The 19,393-nt window shown below is 40.5% G+C and overlaps 2 protein-coding genes across 2 annotated transcripts in view; one reads left to right on the forward strand and one right to left on the reverse strand.

Annotated features, from left to right (window-relative positions):
• Positions 1 to 9,666: 9,666 nt before the first annotated feature.
• LOC138038390 (nonsense-mediated mRNA decay factor SMG5-like) overlaps positions 9,667 to 19,393 on the reverse strand; it is a 22,668-nt gene continuing 12,941 nt past the window's right edge. Inside the window, exons 8-21 of the mRNA XM_068884216.1 lie at positions 19,111 to 19,233; positions 18,752 to 18,811; positions 17,868 to 18,124; positions 16,957 to 17,637; positions 15,783 to 15,934; positions 15,320 to 15,395; positions 14,805 to 14,986; positions 14,140 to 14,196; positions 13,935 to 14,048; positions 13,332 to 13,391; positions 12,556 to 12,712; positions 12,038 to 12,128; positions 10,754 to 10,831; positions 9,667 to 10,667 (exon numbers count right to left, since the gene is read on the reverse strand). Of these exons, the coding sequence (XP_068740317.1) occupies positions 10,421 to 10,667; positions 10,754 to 10,831; positions 12,038 to 12,128; positions 12,556 to 12,712; positions 13,332 to 13,391; positions 13,935 to 14,048; positions 14,140 to 14,196; positions 14,805 to 14,986; positions 15,320 to 15,395; positions 15,783 to 15,934; positions 16,957 to 17,637; positions 17,868 to 18,124; positions 18,752 to 18,811; positions 19,111 to 19,233 (2,335 nt within the window). The 3' untranslated portion in view covers positions 9,667 to 10,420. The remainder of the gene's footprint in view (positions 10,668 to 10,753; positions 10,832 to 12,037; positions 12,129 to 12,555; positions 12,713 to 13,331; positions 13,392 to 13,934; positions 14,049 to 14,139; positions 14,197 to 14,804; positions 14,987 to 15,319; positions 15,396 to 15,782; positions 15,935 to 16,956; positions 17,638 to 17,867; positions 18,125 to 18,751; positions 18,812 to 19,110; positions 19,234 to 19,393) is intronic.
• LOC138038391 (peptidyl-glycine alpha-amidating monooxygenase B-like) overlaps positions 18,012 to 19,393 on the forward strand; it is a 45,426-nt gene continuing 44,044 nt past the window's right edge. The window contains exon 1 of the mRNA XM_068884219.1: positions 18,012 to 18,141. The gene's annotated coding sequence lies outside the window, so the exon portion shown is untranslated. The remainder of the gene's footprint in view (positions 18,142 to 19,393) is intronic.

Genomic DNA, 19,393 nt, shown 5'->3' on the forward strand with positions numbered 1-19,393 from the left:
AATGTGCAGAGTACAAACACACACCCTCAAAACTATATTTGCAACTGTCTCTCAGTTCACCAGTGGAATAAAATTGGCCCAGAGACTCAATATAGTATTGGACCATACATGCAAATATCTAGAAAGCTCTTCTGGGTTCAAGGACTGTCAATTTTGTCCTCTTGTCAGCCAGCAATTTTCATTTAAGGCAAGACATTTTAATCGTTCGTTCAAATTTCGATGTTGTTCAAACAGTTCATCCTGATGCATGATTCATTTTTATTACCCTCTGTGTATCTTTCGTTATTTTGCAACAAAAAGCGCTGAAATTCGCACAAAGAGGAAAACCCAATGATTTTAAAACAAAGTCATTTCAAAGAGAATATTCCGACAAATTTGGTAGAATTTTTTGGGCGAAAACGGCCGAATGAGCGCCATCAATTTGCTGTTTCATTCGTGTTATTTATTCATGCACGGCAGTCAAAGCTTTCAGTCTCCAAGACCCACCCAAGTGACACGAGGTCAGTGTCTCCAAAACAAATAGTAATTTGCGTTTTCTTTGAAACGTAAACCAGCAAATAGTGTCCCTGTATGATATGAAAGCTGCTGTGCAAATGAAAGTTCGCAAACACTTCTCTAATGTTGATCAAGCATAATCCTGAAACAATTCACCAAAACTTCACAATGGCTAAATTTAATTTTCAAAATTAAACATTTTTGCGGTGTGCCAAAACCGTGGATTTGGCAAATGTATTTGATGTAATAAATTCACAATTCGATCTCACGGTTAGTAAATGTTTTCCAATTTTCTCCTTTAGTTTCGCGCACAGTTTAGTATAAATTTCGGTTAGCAAGTATGATCGGATCGTTTGCTCGATATTTTTCAAAACTAGGTTTTAAATGCGTATCTAAAATTCACGTTAAGCGATATCCCAGACAATGGTCTTCTCATGGAATGGTTAATAGCGTGATTTTTGTTGTTGATGTAAGTTCGTTGATAACCGCGGCAAAAAAGGTATTGAAGAACCCCCGATAAATTGCTGAAGGTATTTTTCCCAACAACTTAAAAAAACTTTCGGTAAGACCATGTTAGGTTAACTGTGCAATTGTTCAAACATCTTTCAGTTTTCAGTCCGAGTTTTACCGATTTATTCAGTGTAAATATCAAATGGCAAAATAAGACGGCGGGAAACACGGACTGCGATTTTGGATCTTGGACAATTATACAAATACATTGTACGGTGAAAATGATGCCGCGGAAGCTGAAAATGCTTTCCAGCTAGTGGCTTATTGAGTAGCATGCCTTTCGAACTTATCTAGGAAGATCGATGGGCTTCTGTTCACAGGGTAAAAGGCGAGGAAAGATAAACCAAGTCACGGTTTGCGAAGAGTTTTTTCAATAAATTATTGCAACTATCTCGAACACAGTATGTATACAACACAAAATGTCTTAAATATTACCGTATCAGAAATGTTATCTGTTTAAATCAAGACACCGAACCTTTTTATGAGTTTTTGCGGTTTCGTTTAGTGGTCCAAACAGAGCTGTTGAGTAATTATTGAGTAAAGATTAAACGAATTATGAAAGAACTTTTATTATGCATGCACTTGGCGCGGAAAGCTGTGGTTTGCGCAAAGTTAAACTTGATGTTCCCACGAAAACCAATACCTTACTGTGCGCTCACTGGTTCATTATGTTAAAGAATATGCGGAAAAATAAACCCGAAAGAAAGAAAATTTCATACAAGACTCGATCTATATTGCGCAGATACTCCAAGACAAATATTGCTCTCTACAAGCGTACTAAAAGCTAATTTTCGAATGCATGGCAATAGGTATTACCAACTAACAGGAAAAGAACTGTTTCATTATGGGGTCTTGTGGTTTTTTTCGTTTGTTCGGCGAAACGATACGTGATGCAAATTTTTCATCATGCTCTTATTTTAAATGACCAGATTTGCGTTGGATTTAAATGAGTCATTGGTTGCTAGCTTTGCTTTACCGTTCGCAAGAGTTTCATCTTCATTTGGGTTTTAGAATTGAGTTGCGGATTTCTCAGCTGCTCTGTTGTGGCTTTGAGGTTTAGATTCCAAATTCTAACAAATAAAGATTACAAAAGGTAATAAAATTTGAAATAACCACAAGAATTTTGGAACACACATGGAAGAAGACTCAATCTGTTGCATTATGAATAGGAAACAAAATCACGGAGAGAAACGTTTAACGCACAATTGCGGACAGTCGTCCGAGCTGGCAAGTTATGGATTTGGCAACTGTATAAGAACCTAAAAACTTTCGCTAACCGTGAACTGAATAGCTGTTTATCGCGTCAACCGATTTAAATGCGTCCGTCAGGAATAATTAGAAAAGGTTGACAGTCAATTAAAAAGCAAGCACATGTATTGCACGTCTTGTAGTTCGTTCTACGTATGTGGATATTTATCTGATGGCGAACACTTGGATCAATATGAGCCCAAGAGTAAGCGACAATCGCTTATTCAAAGATATCAAGTGTATTTCCTCTATCAAGATCACGGAAGACTAAAAGATGATATATTTCCTTCGATGGTACCTTATATTATTAAATGAGAGAGTTCGAATGTTGAAAAAAAATGTTGAGAAAGGATTTTACTCACTGGCACTTAACTAGAAGTGATTTGAAAAACCAACAAACTTATGTCTGAATAAAATTCAATGTACAAGGGACGAGCAAAAAATTAGGGCGTAGCCGATGTTTTTAAAACGAAATGAAGAAAGTTGAAAAAACAAATTGCGGGATTCGTTTGTATCCAGAAATGCTCGTTCGTTTAAATGTCGTTCATTAGGTAAAGATAAATAGCTGTATTTATCCTAACCTGGAAATAACGCTAGCCCTAATCATTGCTTCGGGCGTAGAATGCTTAAACCGAACGGAACGGGGGACGGGTCGTGTTGATATGCTTTTCGGAGGGGATGCAATCTCGTCTCTTGACTGAGGGAGAGAAGAGCTCTGGGGAGCCCAGAAACCAAGTATCTTCTCGTTGGTTTTTGTGAAGAAAAATGGAAAGCGTCTTTGATTGATGCATTCATCACTTCAGCACGAAGAGTGAGCAGGCGCCGTAAGGTCCATTTATCCTATTTTTGGCTAAATATGCAACCTCGTCCCCAGGGCGCTTTTCCCACCCAAAGCCAGGGAAAAGCGTCCTGGGGACGAAGTTGGGCTACATGAACCGGAATCGGAATCGGAGTCGTAATCAGAAGCGCACAGCGATACGATCTAGTGAAAATCAAACTGTCGGAGTCCGAAGCAGAATACCGATTCCGCTTATGACTCCCGTAGCTTATCCAGTGAAAACTACATTGTCGGAGTCGGAGGCAGAAGCGGAAGAATAAACCAATCACAGTACTCGATTCCAAGCATTGTGATTGGTTGGTTCTTCCGCTTCTGCTTCCGATTCCGACAATCTAGTTTTCACTGGATCATAAGCGACGGAATCATAAGCGGAGTTGGAAGAAAATGGGAACGTTCTGATTCTTCTGACTCCGATTCCGTCGAGCCCATGACTCCGCTTACGACATCGATCTTTGATTTTCACTAGGTTATAAGAGCTCTTACGACTTCGACCCAGTCGCTAGTGAAAACTAGCCTTTACATCCGATAGAGTTTCCCAGAGCCTTGGATCGATCCGAGGCTCTGGAGACGAGAATGGGAGGGGATGCAGAGCAAAGTTTCTTTGTTTGTAACACTTTGAATTTGACATCTCTTTGGTGAAGAGAATATGAGTTGGTGAAGAGAATATGAGTTGGTACAAAAGCCTGAACGGTTCCAATAACTGGTCTTCAGGTTTAAGCTCTATCAGTATTCTGAGGTGGTTTTTTTTGGCCGAACCACCCTTCAGTTCCGGTTTCCTTGGGACAAAGATTTCAATTAAGTACCAAATTGTTACAGATTCATGAAATTAAGAAACTTAATTAAGTCGGCCGCCTAACTGCTGACTGCACAAGGTAACAGTTCCGACCCCATTTACAATTATGACTTGGCGTTTTAAAACTGTAGTGGAGCTCAGCCATCATAGTTTGTACATGAGCCAGGTTGGTTCTCGAAGAACTCTTTCTTTGTTATCCGAAAACAAAAAAAAATAAACTGACTTAATGCAACTTCATTTATCTCTCATTGCCGTAGGTCATCTTTGCGTGTGACTAGGCATCCCTTTGTGATTAGTCTCCCCCCCCCCACCCCCCCCCCAAAAAAAAAAAAAAAAAAAAAATCGATCATCGGTATCGAAGTGTGCACAAAGTAACAATGTCTGGCTTTGCTCACAACCGGGTCGTGGCAAGCTGCTACAAATTTGATCGCTCGTCACGAATATGATTTTCTTTTATCCTTGCCCTGATATTTAGAAATAAAGGACATCAACACATCGCGACTTGGAGGTACCGAACATTGAACATCAGTTATGAAATAGGTACAGATACACCAAAAACCTGCTTCGGATTCTAAAAGAGCTTCTTTGGTTTAATCCTCTGGCGAAGATTCCGGTGACAGCCGGCGCGGAAACCACATCTTAGATATCACAGAAGTATCACAGGATTAGGATAACCAGAGAGGCAAACAATAACACTCACAAGACGTAAGTAAACAATTATCTCGCGTCATGATGGTGACTGGGCAATTGTTGTTTGTAGAAATTCCACATCATGTTATTCTTATTTACGTCGAAATCAAAACTGCTTCCACTGGAAGGAAAGCCATTTTTTATGAACTGAAAGCCTTTTGTTATATTCAATGATAAGTAATAGTTTCCTTTCCAGAAATCCTCAGGCCTCACACCGAAGCAGGAGGGCGTCTGACCGAAGAAATTCTCGCGTTGGGTTGTACTCGCGTGTTCTACGTTCTCGCGTGGTTTGCATTGTTCTGACAGTTTCTGAGGAAGGTGAAAGTTTGACTATATGATCAGACGGAATTGGTTATCACGCGACCACAGAAATGCTGTGGAATTAAGTCCATATTCCAAATGTTCTGTCTTTGCAATTATCACAAGATAACGTTCCTTACAGCAAATACTTGACCTCCCGGGCAACCTTAATTCATTTAAGACTGACGAAACGGAAGCGGGATAAGATACTTTAGCTGCTGATAGCTGGTTAATAGGTTGAGTTTTAAACTCCAATTAACATGTTCTAAGCTTCCCGCATCACGTATTCTGCATTGCTCGCCTTTATTCAGCTGTGTACCCATTGCGAATCTGGTGACGGTGGCGGCATCCTGCCAAAGAATTCCTCTAACTTTGGGCGACTTAGATTATACCTTGAACCAATTACCACAGCGCCATGAAAGAAAAACAAGACGAGGAATTTTGTCGACTGTATATCGTCAACCAAGTAGAATATCAAAGATCAATGAAATATCAAAAAAGATTTGGAATAAACAGGGCCAGTAAAAGCTGCCCTATTTCCTCATGATCAGTGAAGAAGCTTTTTGTGTCAAGTGATGATGGATGAATTCTGGCTTAAAAGAAAACACATACAACCTAGCTGTAATCCTTCCTTAGTTTTGCTTCAGTCCTCAATGAGAATTTTTACTGTTGTTTCTTATTATGTACGTTTTATATAGTAGCCAAGAGACCCGCGTTCTTGTTAAAGTTCCTCTTGACAACATAGCCATCAAAACTGATCGTTTTTCGTTCCGCCTATCACCTTACAATTATTTGTGATCCTTATTCTCATTCCGCACTTAACCGGATTTCAATGCTGTAAATGAAGGCTATAAATTTAGCCATGATTCCCGTCGGCGAGGATTAGAATTGACGCGTCTTGGTTAAAACGTTTTCTACATTTGCGTAATGGTATGCACGTCCACATGACATGACAGCCGGCTTGCTCCCTTTGTGGTATTCACTATTGAATTTATCCAGTGGGTAAAATTGTTTCAAGCAAAAGAAATAGGCCTATGGCCTCAATCACAGGGGGAAGAACTTCGCGGTGGAATCCACAAAGGAGCAAGAGGAAATCTTATTAAAACCGCGAGCATGGTTCCATTAGAACAGGAAAACGGCAATTATACTTTGTTGTAATCAGTACGTCCCACCACAAACCGCTCGGTTCTTCTGAAGACGCAGTTGCAATATTTTAGCCTTTATGAGCATATATCCGGCTGTGAGAGGGGCTCTTCCCCGCCAACACGCCCTTCCCACAGATATCACCTTGTGGTAATTTGGTTTCACAGGTGGTTTAAAGGATTACGCAAATTCCCGTGCGTGCTATGGATTATTATTGGCACTCGAGCTGTATTTGAAATTGCTTGAATCTTTGCGGAATGTTTTCATAAGGTGGCAAGCCTTCAGCGCAAAGCAAATGTGACAAAGCTATACAAAGCTTGAACGGTAACTCGATCGACAAGTGAGATGACTCCTTTTTCAACTTGCCTTATTTGTTTATCCGAGCCAGGAATTTCAAATCCAATGATTTGAAGCTATATTGCTCAACTTGATCCAATTAATGCCCATGAATCGTTGAGATTTTTAAAAGGAAACTTCTAAACGCTAATCGCATTGTACAGATTCAATATTGAATTCAAAGTGTCTGGTTTATTCATATTACCTAATTTAATCCTTAACCAGTTTTTTTTACAAACAATTGCTGTTTTTTGACAGATTGATTCGCGGGTGGCACTCACTGAAAGATATAGAACTCGTGCATTTCACGAGGGACCAGTCTCTTTAATATTCGCGCTATTTTATTTTTTCCAAGATTAAGTTCAGCTTAAATTTTACCAGTAATCGTTTACACAGCTTGAAACAAGCAAGTATTGAATATCCAGTATCCCACTTAAAACGATGTCTGGTAGTTTTCCAATTTCCTGTCTCAGCCGCTTTCATCTGAATTTCAATTGGGCACTCCAAAATACTATAAAACCCAAGTGCCAAAAATTATCTTTGAAATCGTTTCCTAACCGGCGGGGCACGAAAAGAATTTGAGCTAAATAAACATTACCTCTTTTTCCCTGGGTGAAGTAGTGTGGTTGATCATGTACTAATGCGCCGCAAAAACTTATGTAAGTTTTTAGTTAACCCGTCATCGAGGTTTTACAGCGATTGTCAGCACAAATATTTCTACCAATAGTATTACTTGAAACGCAAGGACAAACGAGTATTTTAAAATAGTAAGTAAAAGTTTACCGATCTTGACAAATCGCTTTACGATTAATCTAGCTAGAATGTCAACAATTTAAAATCCTTCTTCCACAGCTACCAAAAGGAGTCTAATCCTAGTAAAGAAAAAAACCCGCAAACCATTGCGACAGTGAAAACCGTGCGACCACACACGTGACTGATAAAGCGGGGGATCTTAGCTCAGTTAGGATAATCAGAGCACACTTTGGTTCAAATTACGACATGTATACCTCTCGTTTATTTTTGAAATGATTTTGAGGAAGCCACGACTGACCATTCCACGCCAAAGCTTTCAAGCGGCGAGGCCCAACCTCGCTGTGAGCCTATTGTGAAACGCAGAACAGAAAAAGCAAAAGAAACACAACAATACATTGAATGACAAAAAACAAAAACGATGAAAAGCGTCAGGTTATTCCACCAAGCAAAAACCAGCAGTGCACGTACGCAACAACAGTGACGATAGAGCATATGCTTTTCAGACTTCTTAATATGGTTGCGCTCCGCATCCAAATTGTGTCGCGAAAAACGAGTGGGAAGGTATCGTCTGGATGCCACCCTATTTCAGGCTTTGCTGGGGACAGACCATTCGTCTCCATTTTCAGGGGAGGGCCTCCACTCCAAGTGTAAACTGCGATCAGGCGTTCTCATTACAAGTTTTCCATTTTTTCCATTATTTTTAATACGAATGCGAAGAAACAATTTTTGTATACAAGTTAAGTTGTTTCCTCTCATTCTCCAAAAAAATTATCTGGCGGAATTTTTTTCGTCTTCCAACAGCGTTTTCAGAAATAGCGCAATTTCTACTAGATCATTTTATCTCATACTAAGTATGAGGTAGGAAGATTTTTGGGGTTTTCGAAATTTGAAAAAAACATTTGGGTACCGAATGTAAAAAAACTGAATTTTGGAGCTATAACGTTATCATGGCAACAGTTGGGGACTCACAGACACTATCAACACGTTTGCCTACTAAAAGGACCGATAGTATTGCAATCATTTTCTTCTTGAAACCCACTTTTACCAGTGGAAAACCCTTTCGAGCCTCCTCGAGTGGTCGATGAAGCGCGATTTTGTAAATACAGAGTGGCGGTTTGATAGTAATGCGCCAACTAAACGAAAGAAATTCCGTAGTCATGGAAGAGAGTTGTACAATAGGGCACGTAGAATAACTCAATTAAAGAGGAGGATGGAAATTAAATTAGCCACATTGGGGCCGCGCCGCTGAGAGGGAGGGTCTGATATAGCTCCCCTACATTTTTCCTACTGTGTTGTTTTCTCCCAACCTCGTTCCCAGGGCTTTTCACCGCCGAGAGTAGGATGCTTCCTCCCTCCCGTCCCACTCTCGACGGTGAAAAACCCTGAGAACGAGACCCCTCCCTTCACACTTCCGTGATCCATACCAAAACCTAGCCCACCTCTCCCCCCCTCTTTCCACTTTCAAACGTACTCCGTGGCCCCCTGAATTGGTTGTAAATAAGTGAGTGTGAACTGCCTTCGTTCATGTGAAGTATAAAAGTTGGCTGCGAAGAACTCAATCTGAAAGAAGGCGGGATGAGGTTTTTCTTGAGGAAAACTTGACTGAATTTCATCAATGCTATCCTAGTTTCCGTGTGTGCCTGGTGAACCGTCGGCATTTGTATTCTTCATCTACGCCTACTCAAATAAAAAGGGCCACATGTAGATTCAACTCAATCTACGTAAAGCTAGACGATTTTTTTCTTCAATGAGGAATCCCTTTTGGGGCGAGAGGGAGGGAGGGTTAAAACCCTAACTCCTTGGAGTGATCGGTACGTAATTTCTCCTCACAATTTCAGTGAAATGTCATTCAGACAGGTATTGAGATTGAAGACTGTCATCAGCTTACCCATTACAATTTTCTCAAATTTGATTGGTGCATTAACTACTTTATTTTTCACTAATTAGATTTTCACTCTAATCAGATACCTGAAATCTGACAGTTGCACCAGCCAATCATATTAAGTACACTCAGCTTAATCCACCAATCACAGAATTTATCACAATAACCATAGCAACAGCCACTTACCCTACCAAACTGGGGATTTTCCAAAAGGGGCAAATTTGTAACATTAGACAACGGAAAAAGAATGCATTAATTTTGTTCTCTCAGACATAGTAATGGTTATGATCAATCGGTAAACAGGACTTTGTGTCGTCCAATTCTATCCAGGTACTCGTGATTAAACAAATCGGACTCCCACTACGCGGTCGTCCGACTATTTTAATCACTCGTATGATTACAGGCCAAATTAGACTCCAATCAATCCTATTACCATTATTAAGAGGTGTGATCTTGATATAAAAACCAAATTCTCATGAGTACAAAAGAAAGAAATCCATGTTACTAGTTTGGAGAATTAACGTTTCGATCGTGGGAATAAAAGGGTTAACAACATTTACGTCCACTCAAAACTTCTGGCCCCTTGAAGGGACACATAATTACTCAAATTTGAGCAAATCCTGATTCCAACACTGGTGTTCGGGGATCTTAATAATTTCAAATAGCAAGCAAAACACATTTGGGTAACCCAGGCTTTAATAACTCCACTTCTTCACCTTAAAAGTGATGCATGCGATAAACATTTCAAGTGTTAATGAAACCTGAAGAGGACGAGGTCCTTCATAGTTTCAACGACATGAAAGGTAATCTTATGATTTTTCTACACTATATTGATATATAGCCTGATTTATAGTGCACACTGCAAAGAAAGGTGTACAATACCTTACACTTTCCACTTTCATCACTACTCCTCACCCCTCAAAAACAGACTGCAGATACCGAGTGGGGTAGAGAGGAAAAATTACTGATCACCGCGGACCGTCTTTTTGGTACAAGCATAATTGCTACAAGTTAAATGAAAATAAAACTGAGGATATGGCGATTAAGTCTAAAACAATAATCGAGGAGGCAATAGGATTGTTACTCTATAACAGAAAATGCCTGCTTGGTCAAACGTGAAAGAAAGGTTCACTTAGCACAGTCAAAATATGAAAATTCAAGACAAAGCAATCCAAGTCCAACTTGCCACAGACTCCGAGAGGTTTTACTGCAAAAGATGTTGCCATTCCCGTCAAGCTGTCTTTTAAGCGAATGCTCTTGTGGTTGTTATGTTACATCTCGATGTTAAATGGGACTCCTGTGGTCATTCCTCTATCTTAGACCGTATCAGGTCTAGTTGGTACTGCTGGGATTCACAGCTCCTTTTTTTCAGGGTACATTACCCTTAATATCTTCATCATCACCAGATCATCTGGACGTCCTCCTTATAGCCTCAAGTAACCGACTTTGACTGCTGAAAAAACCGTGCGCAAAACGCGCGAAGTGATTCCACACTGACTCCGCAGGTTCGAGCGAGTTCCACCGCCTCTGGAGTGGCTTGTGTTCCATTGGAGGCCAAGCCCTTTTTCTTGCCCTTTCTTGGACCCTCGTAGGAGGTCTCTCCCGTCAGCAAAGTGACCAGACCTTTGCCACTCTTGTTCACAAAGTAACGGCAACAGTTTATGATCTGAATGAAACGCCTGAATGCAAAAGCGGAATTGTTATAATTTTTGAATTGACCAGAACAAACATGAGGTTGCTGAGTGTGGACTTACTACTCACTTACCATATAGCTACATCTTCGTATCGTCCTCCTCTTTGGCCTGCATCTACTGTCTCGTCTTCTTTCTGGGCTCTGATCCATCTACATACAAAAAGCAGTCACGTGAGAGGTAATTGGTTAAGAGAAACTTGGCACGGAAATAAAAGGCTAAGGGAGGGTTAGGGGACATTCAGGGAGAAGAGGGTGAAAAGAAAAACGGGCGTTTCTTAGCTCCCTACATTCTTTCACGGCCAGCCAAATTGATATTTTACCAACTGTCAATTTTACACAGGTAAAAGAGCGACCGGCGACTTCTTCGCACAATATGAAATTACATGTCACAAATTGCCGACCGCAATATACTCACGCCCTGTCCACACTAATGCGATTTCGTTTTAAAACGCACACATCTCGATGCGTTTAGGCCTTCTGTCCACACCAAAACGACGAGCGTTTTCATCGAAAACGATTTGAAAACGTTCTTGAAAGTGGATTCAAACGAAAACTCATGCAAATCAGCATTAGTGTGGCCAGTAAAATTAAAAGGTATCGAAATGAAAACGCTGACGTCATCCGCACCACGTGTGTTGTACCCAGGCATTGTATCCTTTGGAAATGAAACATGGCGGATGAAACATGCTTTACCTGTTGCTGTAAGCGAATTTGGTAGCTTGTTGGAGTTTAGTCTTGCTAATTTAAAGTTATCTTGGTTTTTCATAGAAGAAGAAAATGTGTTATGAGGGCATTGGCTCTTTCAAGATCTCCCCATTTGTAGTGTGGCGCAGGAACACCATATCGAAGGTCGAGAAGATTACATGCCTGTAACTAGAGACAGCGCGTCACCCGCGACTTGTTCCCTCAAAATTTCATGAAAATTACATGACGGGTGACTTACATCATGCTTGAAAAAACATGAAGAAAAACAAACATTTTATAAAAGCTAACCATTCTTGAACAAGTGCGTAGGCTTAAACAGTGTATATCAGTGCTACAAACCAACAAATGGTCAACTTTGCGTGCATTGGAACGTTTTGCTCCGTTGATTTTGACTTGGGTGACGCGCTGTCTCTAGTCGCTTCTGAGAAGAGCATGTGCACATTGTTTAACCTACGGCAATCAGCGCTTTCAAGCATTTTAGAGCAGACAGTTGAATACGCTGCGGAAACGGTAGAGTGGAAGCGGCTCGATCGATGCGTTTTCGATGACACCGAAAACGGATACTTTTGAAAACGCCTTAGGGTGGACGGGGCCTCAAACAACCGTGTGGTGTCGCTCGCATATATAACTCAAATTAACTGAAATTTTTACCTATTTCCTCTCTTCAATTCTTGCTCTAAAAACTTGGTTGCCTCTCTTGCTCCACCGTCGTACTTCTTCAGCTCATCAAGCGCCGATATTACTAGGAGCCAAATTCCTCGATCAGTAGAAATCCTCCATAAGTTTTTCTGTATCATTTAAAAATTATGGGCAACGCCAGAAATAATTTTTGTTCCCCAATGATTTCAAATTCAAAATCACTTAAAATCATCCATGGCCGGAAGAAGAAAGTATGCCCGTTTGGCTGCCAATAAAACGCAGTTAGTCAAAGGATTGATCTCAGTGCAGTTTGACAACTTCACATATCAAAATCTAAGCTTCAATTAAATGTTCTGCATTGGCGATGGACTAAGACCCATTCTTGGTTCTTCATTGTGTGTTATTTTAGTACATTCGAGTCAAGTCTAAAAGCAGCTTTTGATGCCGCAGTTCCATCTTTTCGTGCATCCCGTGGCCGTTTTCCGAAAGGGCACAGGCAACATTAACGGTTTATTACCAGTATAGAGTACCTTGAATGGGAATTATGATAACCATCCTTTCTGCAGTTACCAGTCTCCTAAGAAGATGAAGCTGAGTACACAGTGCTACGGAATCTGGAACAACGTACACAGTACTACCGCCTGAAAGAGCTGTTTTAAGATTGCTCTCTAGCTCAGCCACTTCACTCTGAAATAAACGAAGCAATTCCCACCTTGAGAGTGCATTTGTTTTAAAAGACGAATTAGAGCGGTTTTCAAATGAGTGTCGTAAAAGCAAAACCAAAGTAATTACTTTGGCCAATCAAAAAGGACGGAGACAATCCAGTAAACCAATCAAAACTTGAAGTAATTACAAGTAGCCGACACAAAGTGCGGGAAAATGTGCATGCGTGAGCCATGATTGGTTTTGGTTTCACTTCTGATTGGTTGAAAAAGTGGCGCGAAAACTTTGAACAAATCACTGAGTGAAGTAATGCAAAACCAAAGCAATTAGCTAATTACTTTCGACACTCAATTGAAAACCGCTCTAGCCTGCGCAGCTGGTGGTATTTTGGTGCGTGAGGCAAATTAACGAGCGGAGAATGGGCCGGGGCGCTTCAAAAAGCCACATCCAGTTATTTCTATCAGGCGAGCATAAGTCCTAAATCATCTAAATCTGAGTACACAAGTATTTCGAGCTTAAAAGATTTTCGCGCAAATGTCTTCATTTTCGGGATGAAAGCAAGACATGAGATGTTCCAAAAACGTGTCCAATACAAGGTTTCAAACAGACGTCATTTTTTTACGGAAAATTAAAAAGAGATTACCTGTAGCAGCTGCTGGGCCATAGCTTTCATAACTCGTGAGCGACGGTCGTAATTTCCATGCTGCAGCAGGAACAAAAACAAAAAGAAACAAGTCATTTAAAAGCTTGGTTAGCCAGTGACCCATTTTCGCAAATTCTAAAGAATACCATTGTATCGGCTCCACCGTTTTCTCAGTTTCTTGCCTGCACAGTGGGAGCGCAATTCTAAGGCTCGCGGAAATTAATGGCGAGAACAAAATTGGACTAGGAGAAATCTGATTTAATTTTTTGCATTGCGCAGAGAAACAAGATGGAAGCGCCTGCTTCACTGATTATCTTATTTCTTTGCCCGCTTACACTGAGCGAACTCCATGCAGCACCATTAAACATTTGTTCTCTAAGATTAACTTCTTTTTTCCTTCTTGTTGCTCACAGAAACGTTTCGTAAAACGAAATACAATGCCCCTATGTAACCGCATATTAAAGCCAATTCTATTATTTAATTAACCCTTTCACTCCTGTGGGGTTCCCCATTGACGAGTAAAATCGTCTGGCGTTAGACAGAGTAAAATCTATAAGTGTTACTCTTGGGAGTGAAAGGGTTAAGAATCAAATATGCTGTTACCGCTGGAGATGGTGTCTGGTGTTTTTCAGCAGCCCGTAGTATTCCTCGTTCTGACATCTGTTGAGGCCCGATAAACTGATGCGATTTTTGGTCCCACATAAACGAACTTAGTTCCTGTGAAGTAAATTAGTACATCAACAAAGTACACATTGGCACTGATTTCATACAGACTTTGATAAAAAAAATCATACACAAGGAGTATTACCCCAATAGACGCCAGCTTCATTCCAAAACGTTTTAAGCACTGAACTCGAACCGCGGCCTGGGAGAGAAAGAGATTTAATACACTCAAAAAAATCCACAGCATGTATACATTTACTGCCAGAGGGTCTAGTTCCTGCACTCGTCACAAAATATTCCCAATTCAATGTTAGTTTTCTTTGCAAGAACTTACAAACACCATCGAGAGATAACATATCCAAGAAAAGGTTAAAGTGAACTAAAAAAATACCCAGTCAAAAAAAAGGAAGTGTTGTGTTCAAACTTGTTTACAGCGCTCGTATCCGAAATAAACGAATTTCAGAATCCACTATTTTTGTTTTCAAATTTTGCCTACGACTCGTTTCCATATCTCGGAATGCCCTTGGCCGAGGGGCGCATGGGTTAGGGCTGTTTTTCTTCCCAGGAGCCCAGCATCCAAGGGCATTATGAACAAAAAAAACAGGTCATCACATAAATTTCACAAGCGTCGCCATCTTGAATAATTGTGACTTAATCGGTTGACTTATTCATTTTTTTCGAGAACACTTTCTTTGAAAAAAAAAATCAACAAATTTGATTGCAAACGTTATTTCCGCCGGTTTACTGAAAGTTATTCTATAATAGGAGAGCAGGTTCTCTTTATAGTGGAAACGCCCTACTTGCGCTTACCTCAAGGTACTGACAATCTCTTGTAAATCTGTTCCACTTTCTGTCGAGTCTGTTGTGTATTGTGCTCAGAGGTGTGAATCCTAACAGTGACATGTCCTCCGGTAATCCACGCGATTGAACCCAATTCTCGTCAAGTGTCTCGTCAAGAACGCTTTGCCAGGTTGGACGTCTAGGCATGGGAACTACCAAAAACACGAAAACGCAAGACTAGCGACTTGGTACCAGCCGTCATTAAATTTTAGTCCAGGGAAGCCTACTCGCAAAAGCTTTCAGCTTCTTTGGGCTTCCTTGTCACTGCTTCAATATGTTATTATATCTTAGTGCTTATTCTGTAAGTATAATTATTTGCATTGTACATGTATGGGGGTGACTAAAATATATGAATAAAAAATAAAATAATATAGCAATGATGTCTTCGAACGCACTAATACATGGCCGCCGAAGATTGCCCGAAGGTTTCCGGATAAGTTCCGAGCGACGAAATTAAGAGTACAGACAATGCTGTCTTCACAAACCTGCTGATATCATCTGCTGTGCTGACGGAAACTTGTTCAGAAGCGTGGCCAATCTTGACAACAGGGTACTTAAGCTCTAAGAGACCAAAAATCTCACGGTTATTCAGTACAGGAAAAACTGTCCAAAAGGAGGGCAAAGGATCAGTGCGAAATTCGGCCAAGTACAAAATAAAAAATAAATAATTTTAAAGATTTTTTAGCGTACCACTGCAAAACAGGGTAAGACTCTATTACATTTTTACTGACTGCTTCGCAGTTATGAGATTATACTGCATTAAGTTTACAAGCTAGTCTGAACCACAATGAACGTTGGTCGTAGGTTTGTGCAGAGGTGAACTAAAAGGTGCGTTTCTCCGTGCACTGAATCTCTGACGAATTTTAACAGTAAAAAACAAGAAAAACCCCAAGGATTGCTGTTCCGCTTAGTAGACCTCAGTGTCTGACCTGGATGAAAAAGTCATACCTCGACACAAGTCATGAGCAATTCTCCGTTCATTCGGAGCCAGTCAGTCATGACTTTGATGGCGGGCAGGAACTTTTGACCGGCTACGGCTCTTAGTAGATTGGACTCCACACATTCACGCAGGATTTCAGTTCGGGACGCCACCGATGACTCTGCGTACATAATAACAAAGCAGTTAAAGTCATGTATACAGATCAAACTAGTGGTTGCAATGTCCAGGATACACGCTCTACTTTTTAACGCCGCGGTGTCTTGTAATAAACTCAAGTGTCAAATACGTCTACGTTTGTGTCTTTTTAAAGTTACTGGAGTAGTTTCCATAGTTGTATTTGTTTTGTAAGTATAGGGAAAGCTAAAAAAATTGAGTGTGCATCGATATCTTACAGCTTGTAATCCACGATGTGAGAGCACTTCTTTCAATAAATCAGTACCAAGTAACAGCCCTTTATTGTTAGCTATCTTAATGAGTGTTACTACAGGTGTACTGCAAGGTTTAGGATAAATCGATAAATTGTTTTGTTTGAAGATTGTGTTTTCTGCAACTGGTGACCTAGTAGTCCAGAACTTGGGGGAAGCGGTTTGTCAGCGAAACAATCAGCATCAGATTCATTTCAGAATGTCAGTGTTTTGAAATAATGGCAATAGTATATGCAAAGCCAGATGATATTATATGATTGCAAGAGTTAATTACTAATTCAGATAAGAATGTTCTTATACAATGGGTGGGATCTCCAGCACAGTCACAAATGAGTCTTCTTCTTATTCTTCGAATACCTGTTCCCGCGAAAATTAATTGTCATGTCCCCAAAAAGACACCAGAAGCAGTCACGCGCGACATGGCTTCTTCTGATCGGTTAAAGTGGCGGCCATTTGTTTGTTTTCACGCGTAAAGTGTATTTAAATGAAAAATAAGTCCATTTGTGACTGTGCTAAGGCAAGATCTAGACCAACAAATTGATAAACACTCTTATCTAATGAACTCTCGATGATTATTATAATTCCAGGCTCGAGTACGAATTGGCGACCACGAGTAACAAAGCGCAAGGGGAATGAGGAGAGGCCGATTTCCCCTTCCCCACTTCCCTTAGGCCTTTGCCACACGCGCGCGCCATATCGCGCTCCCCAACGAATCCGACAAAATCGCCTCCCGTACAGGCTAAGACGTTGCTCTTACCAGTTTCAGCATCGCTCACATCACTAATTAGATCCGGCCTGAACAACTTCCCAACAGAGAGTCCATTCTGCCCGAAAACACCTGCTTTTGATCCTTGCTTAACAAAGCCCATATACGAGCCAGCTAGTTTATCCGCTGATTTCGCCAAGATGTCACTTTCAGGTCGTTTTGCATGCGGGACAGAAAACACAGTCTTAACAAAGGTGCCCGTATTGCCATTTTCATCATCTGATTCACTTTCCACGTAGACATCATCGCTTTCGTCACTCATCCTATCATTCACTTCACCCTCCCCTCCCCCTTCGCTCAAATCACTATCATCGGAGGCATCTTCCCCAGACTCCTCGGATTCGCTGCAGCTACCACTGTAGCTGTCGAAGCTGTAATCGACATTTCTTCGTCTACGTCTTCGTCTCCGATGCTGCAGCGCTCGTTTAGATTTCTTTGTTTCCAAGGAATCGTCACTTGCATTGAATGCAGTAACTGAATGCTCGTTTATCGACATTCCTACGTTAAAACCATTGAGCACTTGAGCGTTGTTTTGCAGTCCATTTGTCACTGGTTTATCGAGGTGCGACTGTTCATTTGGAGAAAAGTTTTCAAATGAGGAAATGCATTTTTGAATTAGAAAAGACAGAAAGGATAAGGTAAAAGCAATTGCCATGGAGCATTCTTGGGAACCTGTAAAGAAAAGAAAATTAAGATCGATCAGAGCTAATAAATGAAACTCTGCTTCTTTATAGAAAGGAAGGAATTGAGATAACTCAACACGGATTGAAACGGTATTCTTTTTTTCACCACAGCAGCTCACCCACTCTGTGTTTGTCTCCTTGAATCACTCTATGTAAAACTCGCAAATGTTTCGACAACTTGTACAGAATTTGCTGTTTGCTAACAAGGCCCACACTTACCCTTTCCCTGCAATCTTGTGACGATAGCAATTGTCATGACGACCAGTTTCACCATAAGCGAGCCACTGATGACGCCATGGCTGTCATGTACGGAGTCTGAGTCTTGTTGCCCATTCTCATGGCGAAGTGTCAGACCATTTTGTAAATCTGGTGGGTGGGTACTGGAGGCACACGGGTCTACAGACAGTACACTTCTAAAGTCTTGTAATACGGATTGACACAAGTGGCCAGTATCTTCATAACTGATTTCAGGAGAGCTAAAACAATCATAAAGGTAATCAGTTAAATCAGTTATAAAGCTTATCAGTTAAGTGTCAAAACGAATTTCACAAAAGCTGAAAGCGCCTTTACGTGCTACGAACAACGGTTAATGGCCGAAAAAGCCATTAAATTCGTTATACAAGGCTTATTTCATTTTTCCTTTGATGCGTCATCTCTCTTCAGAGGAGATCACAAAGATATAAAGTGAATGTGTTAGCCTGCATAAATGCGCTCTATTGTTCAAGAAGTGGATAGATCTTTTCAGTGGGTATTAGCACTGTGACAAACAATTAAGTTGTCAGCTAAGTATGGATTTGGAAGTGGCGGGACTGGAAAAGTGGACCGGCGTCATCTGTGGGTTGAGTTTGTTGGTTCTCTACTCTGCTCCAAGGAGGTTTTTCTCTGGGTACTTCGGTTTTCTCCTCTCCTCAAAAACCAACATTTGAATTGAACTGCGTTAATTTGTTGATTTCAGTTTACAGTGTCCCCAATTAGTGCTCCAGTGCTAGAAGAACAGTCCTTTTCTTTGAAAAATAGAGGACTTACTCACAAACTGCTAACCTTGACTACAACCCAAGTTACAAAGACAAAATTATAACAAGAATATTCCTGACATTACTTACCTCTCATGTTTGTACAAAACGTCTTGCAGGTACAAAAAATACACAAGAAAGCGCTTAAGTCTGGAAAAAATGAATAAAGATTACACTTAATGATAATATATCGATACCGTATATTATAATAATAATTATGCAAATACGTATCAATTACCACGCCTCCCACGCCACAAGAGATCAAAGAAAACTTGAAAGCTTCACTAGTTGGAGATGTTGATAATTATTGCCAAATAGACTCGTTCTCCTAGGTTTCTTCAAGATACAGAATGCTGTTTCAGACGGGGTTAAACCAATCTTTTGACGAATTTAATGGTTGAGGGCACTGATTTACGAAAAGTAAACAAGCAACAAGTCTCTCATCTAACCTTTCTTTTGGCCTTGGCTCATCCAGTGGCAGCTCCTTAATCCTGTGCACAACAGATCTGTTCTTTTCAAAGATTTTTAGCAAGTTTCCTTCAGCACCTTCAAATATGTCCTTTGAAAAAAGACTTAAACACCACAACAATAATATTAGAAACCAGAAAGGTCAGTGAAAAAAAAGCTGTCATATTCTCAGTAGCTAGACAACATTCATAAATTGGTGAGAAACTACTACACTGTAGGAGTTAATAAAAGGAGAGGTAGAGGGAAAACGATTTAAAGGGAAGG

The sequence above is a fragment of the Montipora capricornis genome, chromosome 2 (genome assembly GCF_036669925.1).
Source record: "Montipora capricornis isolate CH-2021 chromosome 2, ASM3666992v2, whole genome shotgun sequence".
Classification (NCBI taxonomy): Eukaryota; Metazoa; Cnidaria; class Anthozoa; order Scleractinia; family Acroporidae; genus Montipora; species Montipora capricornis.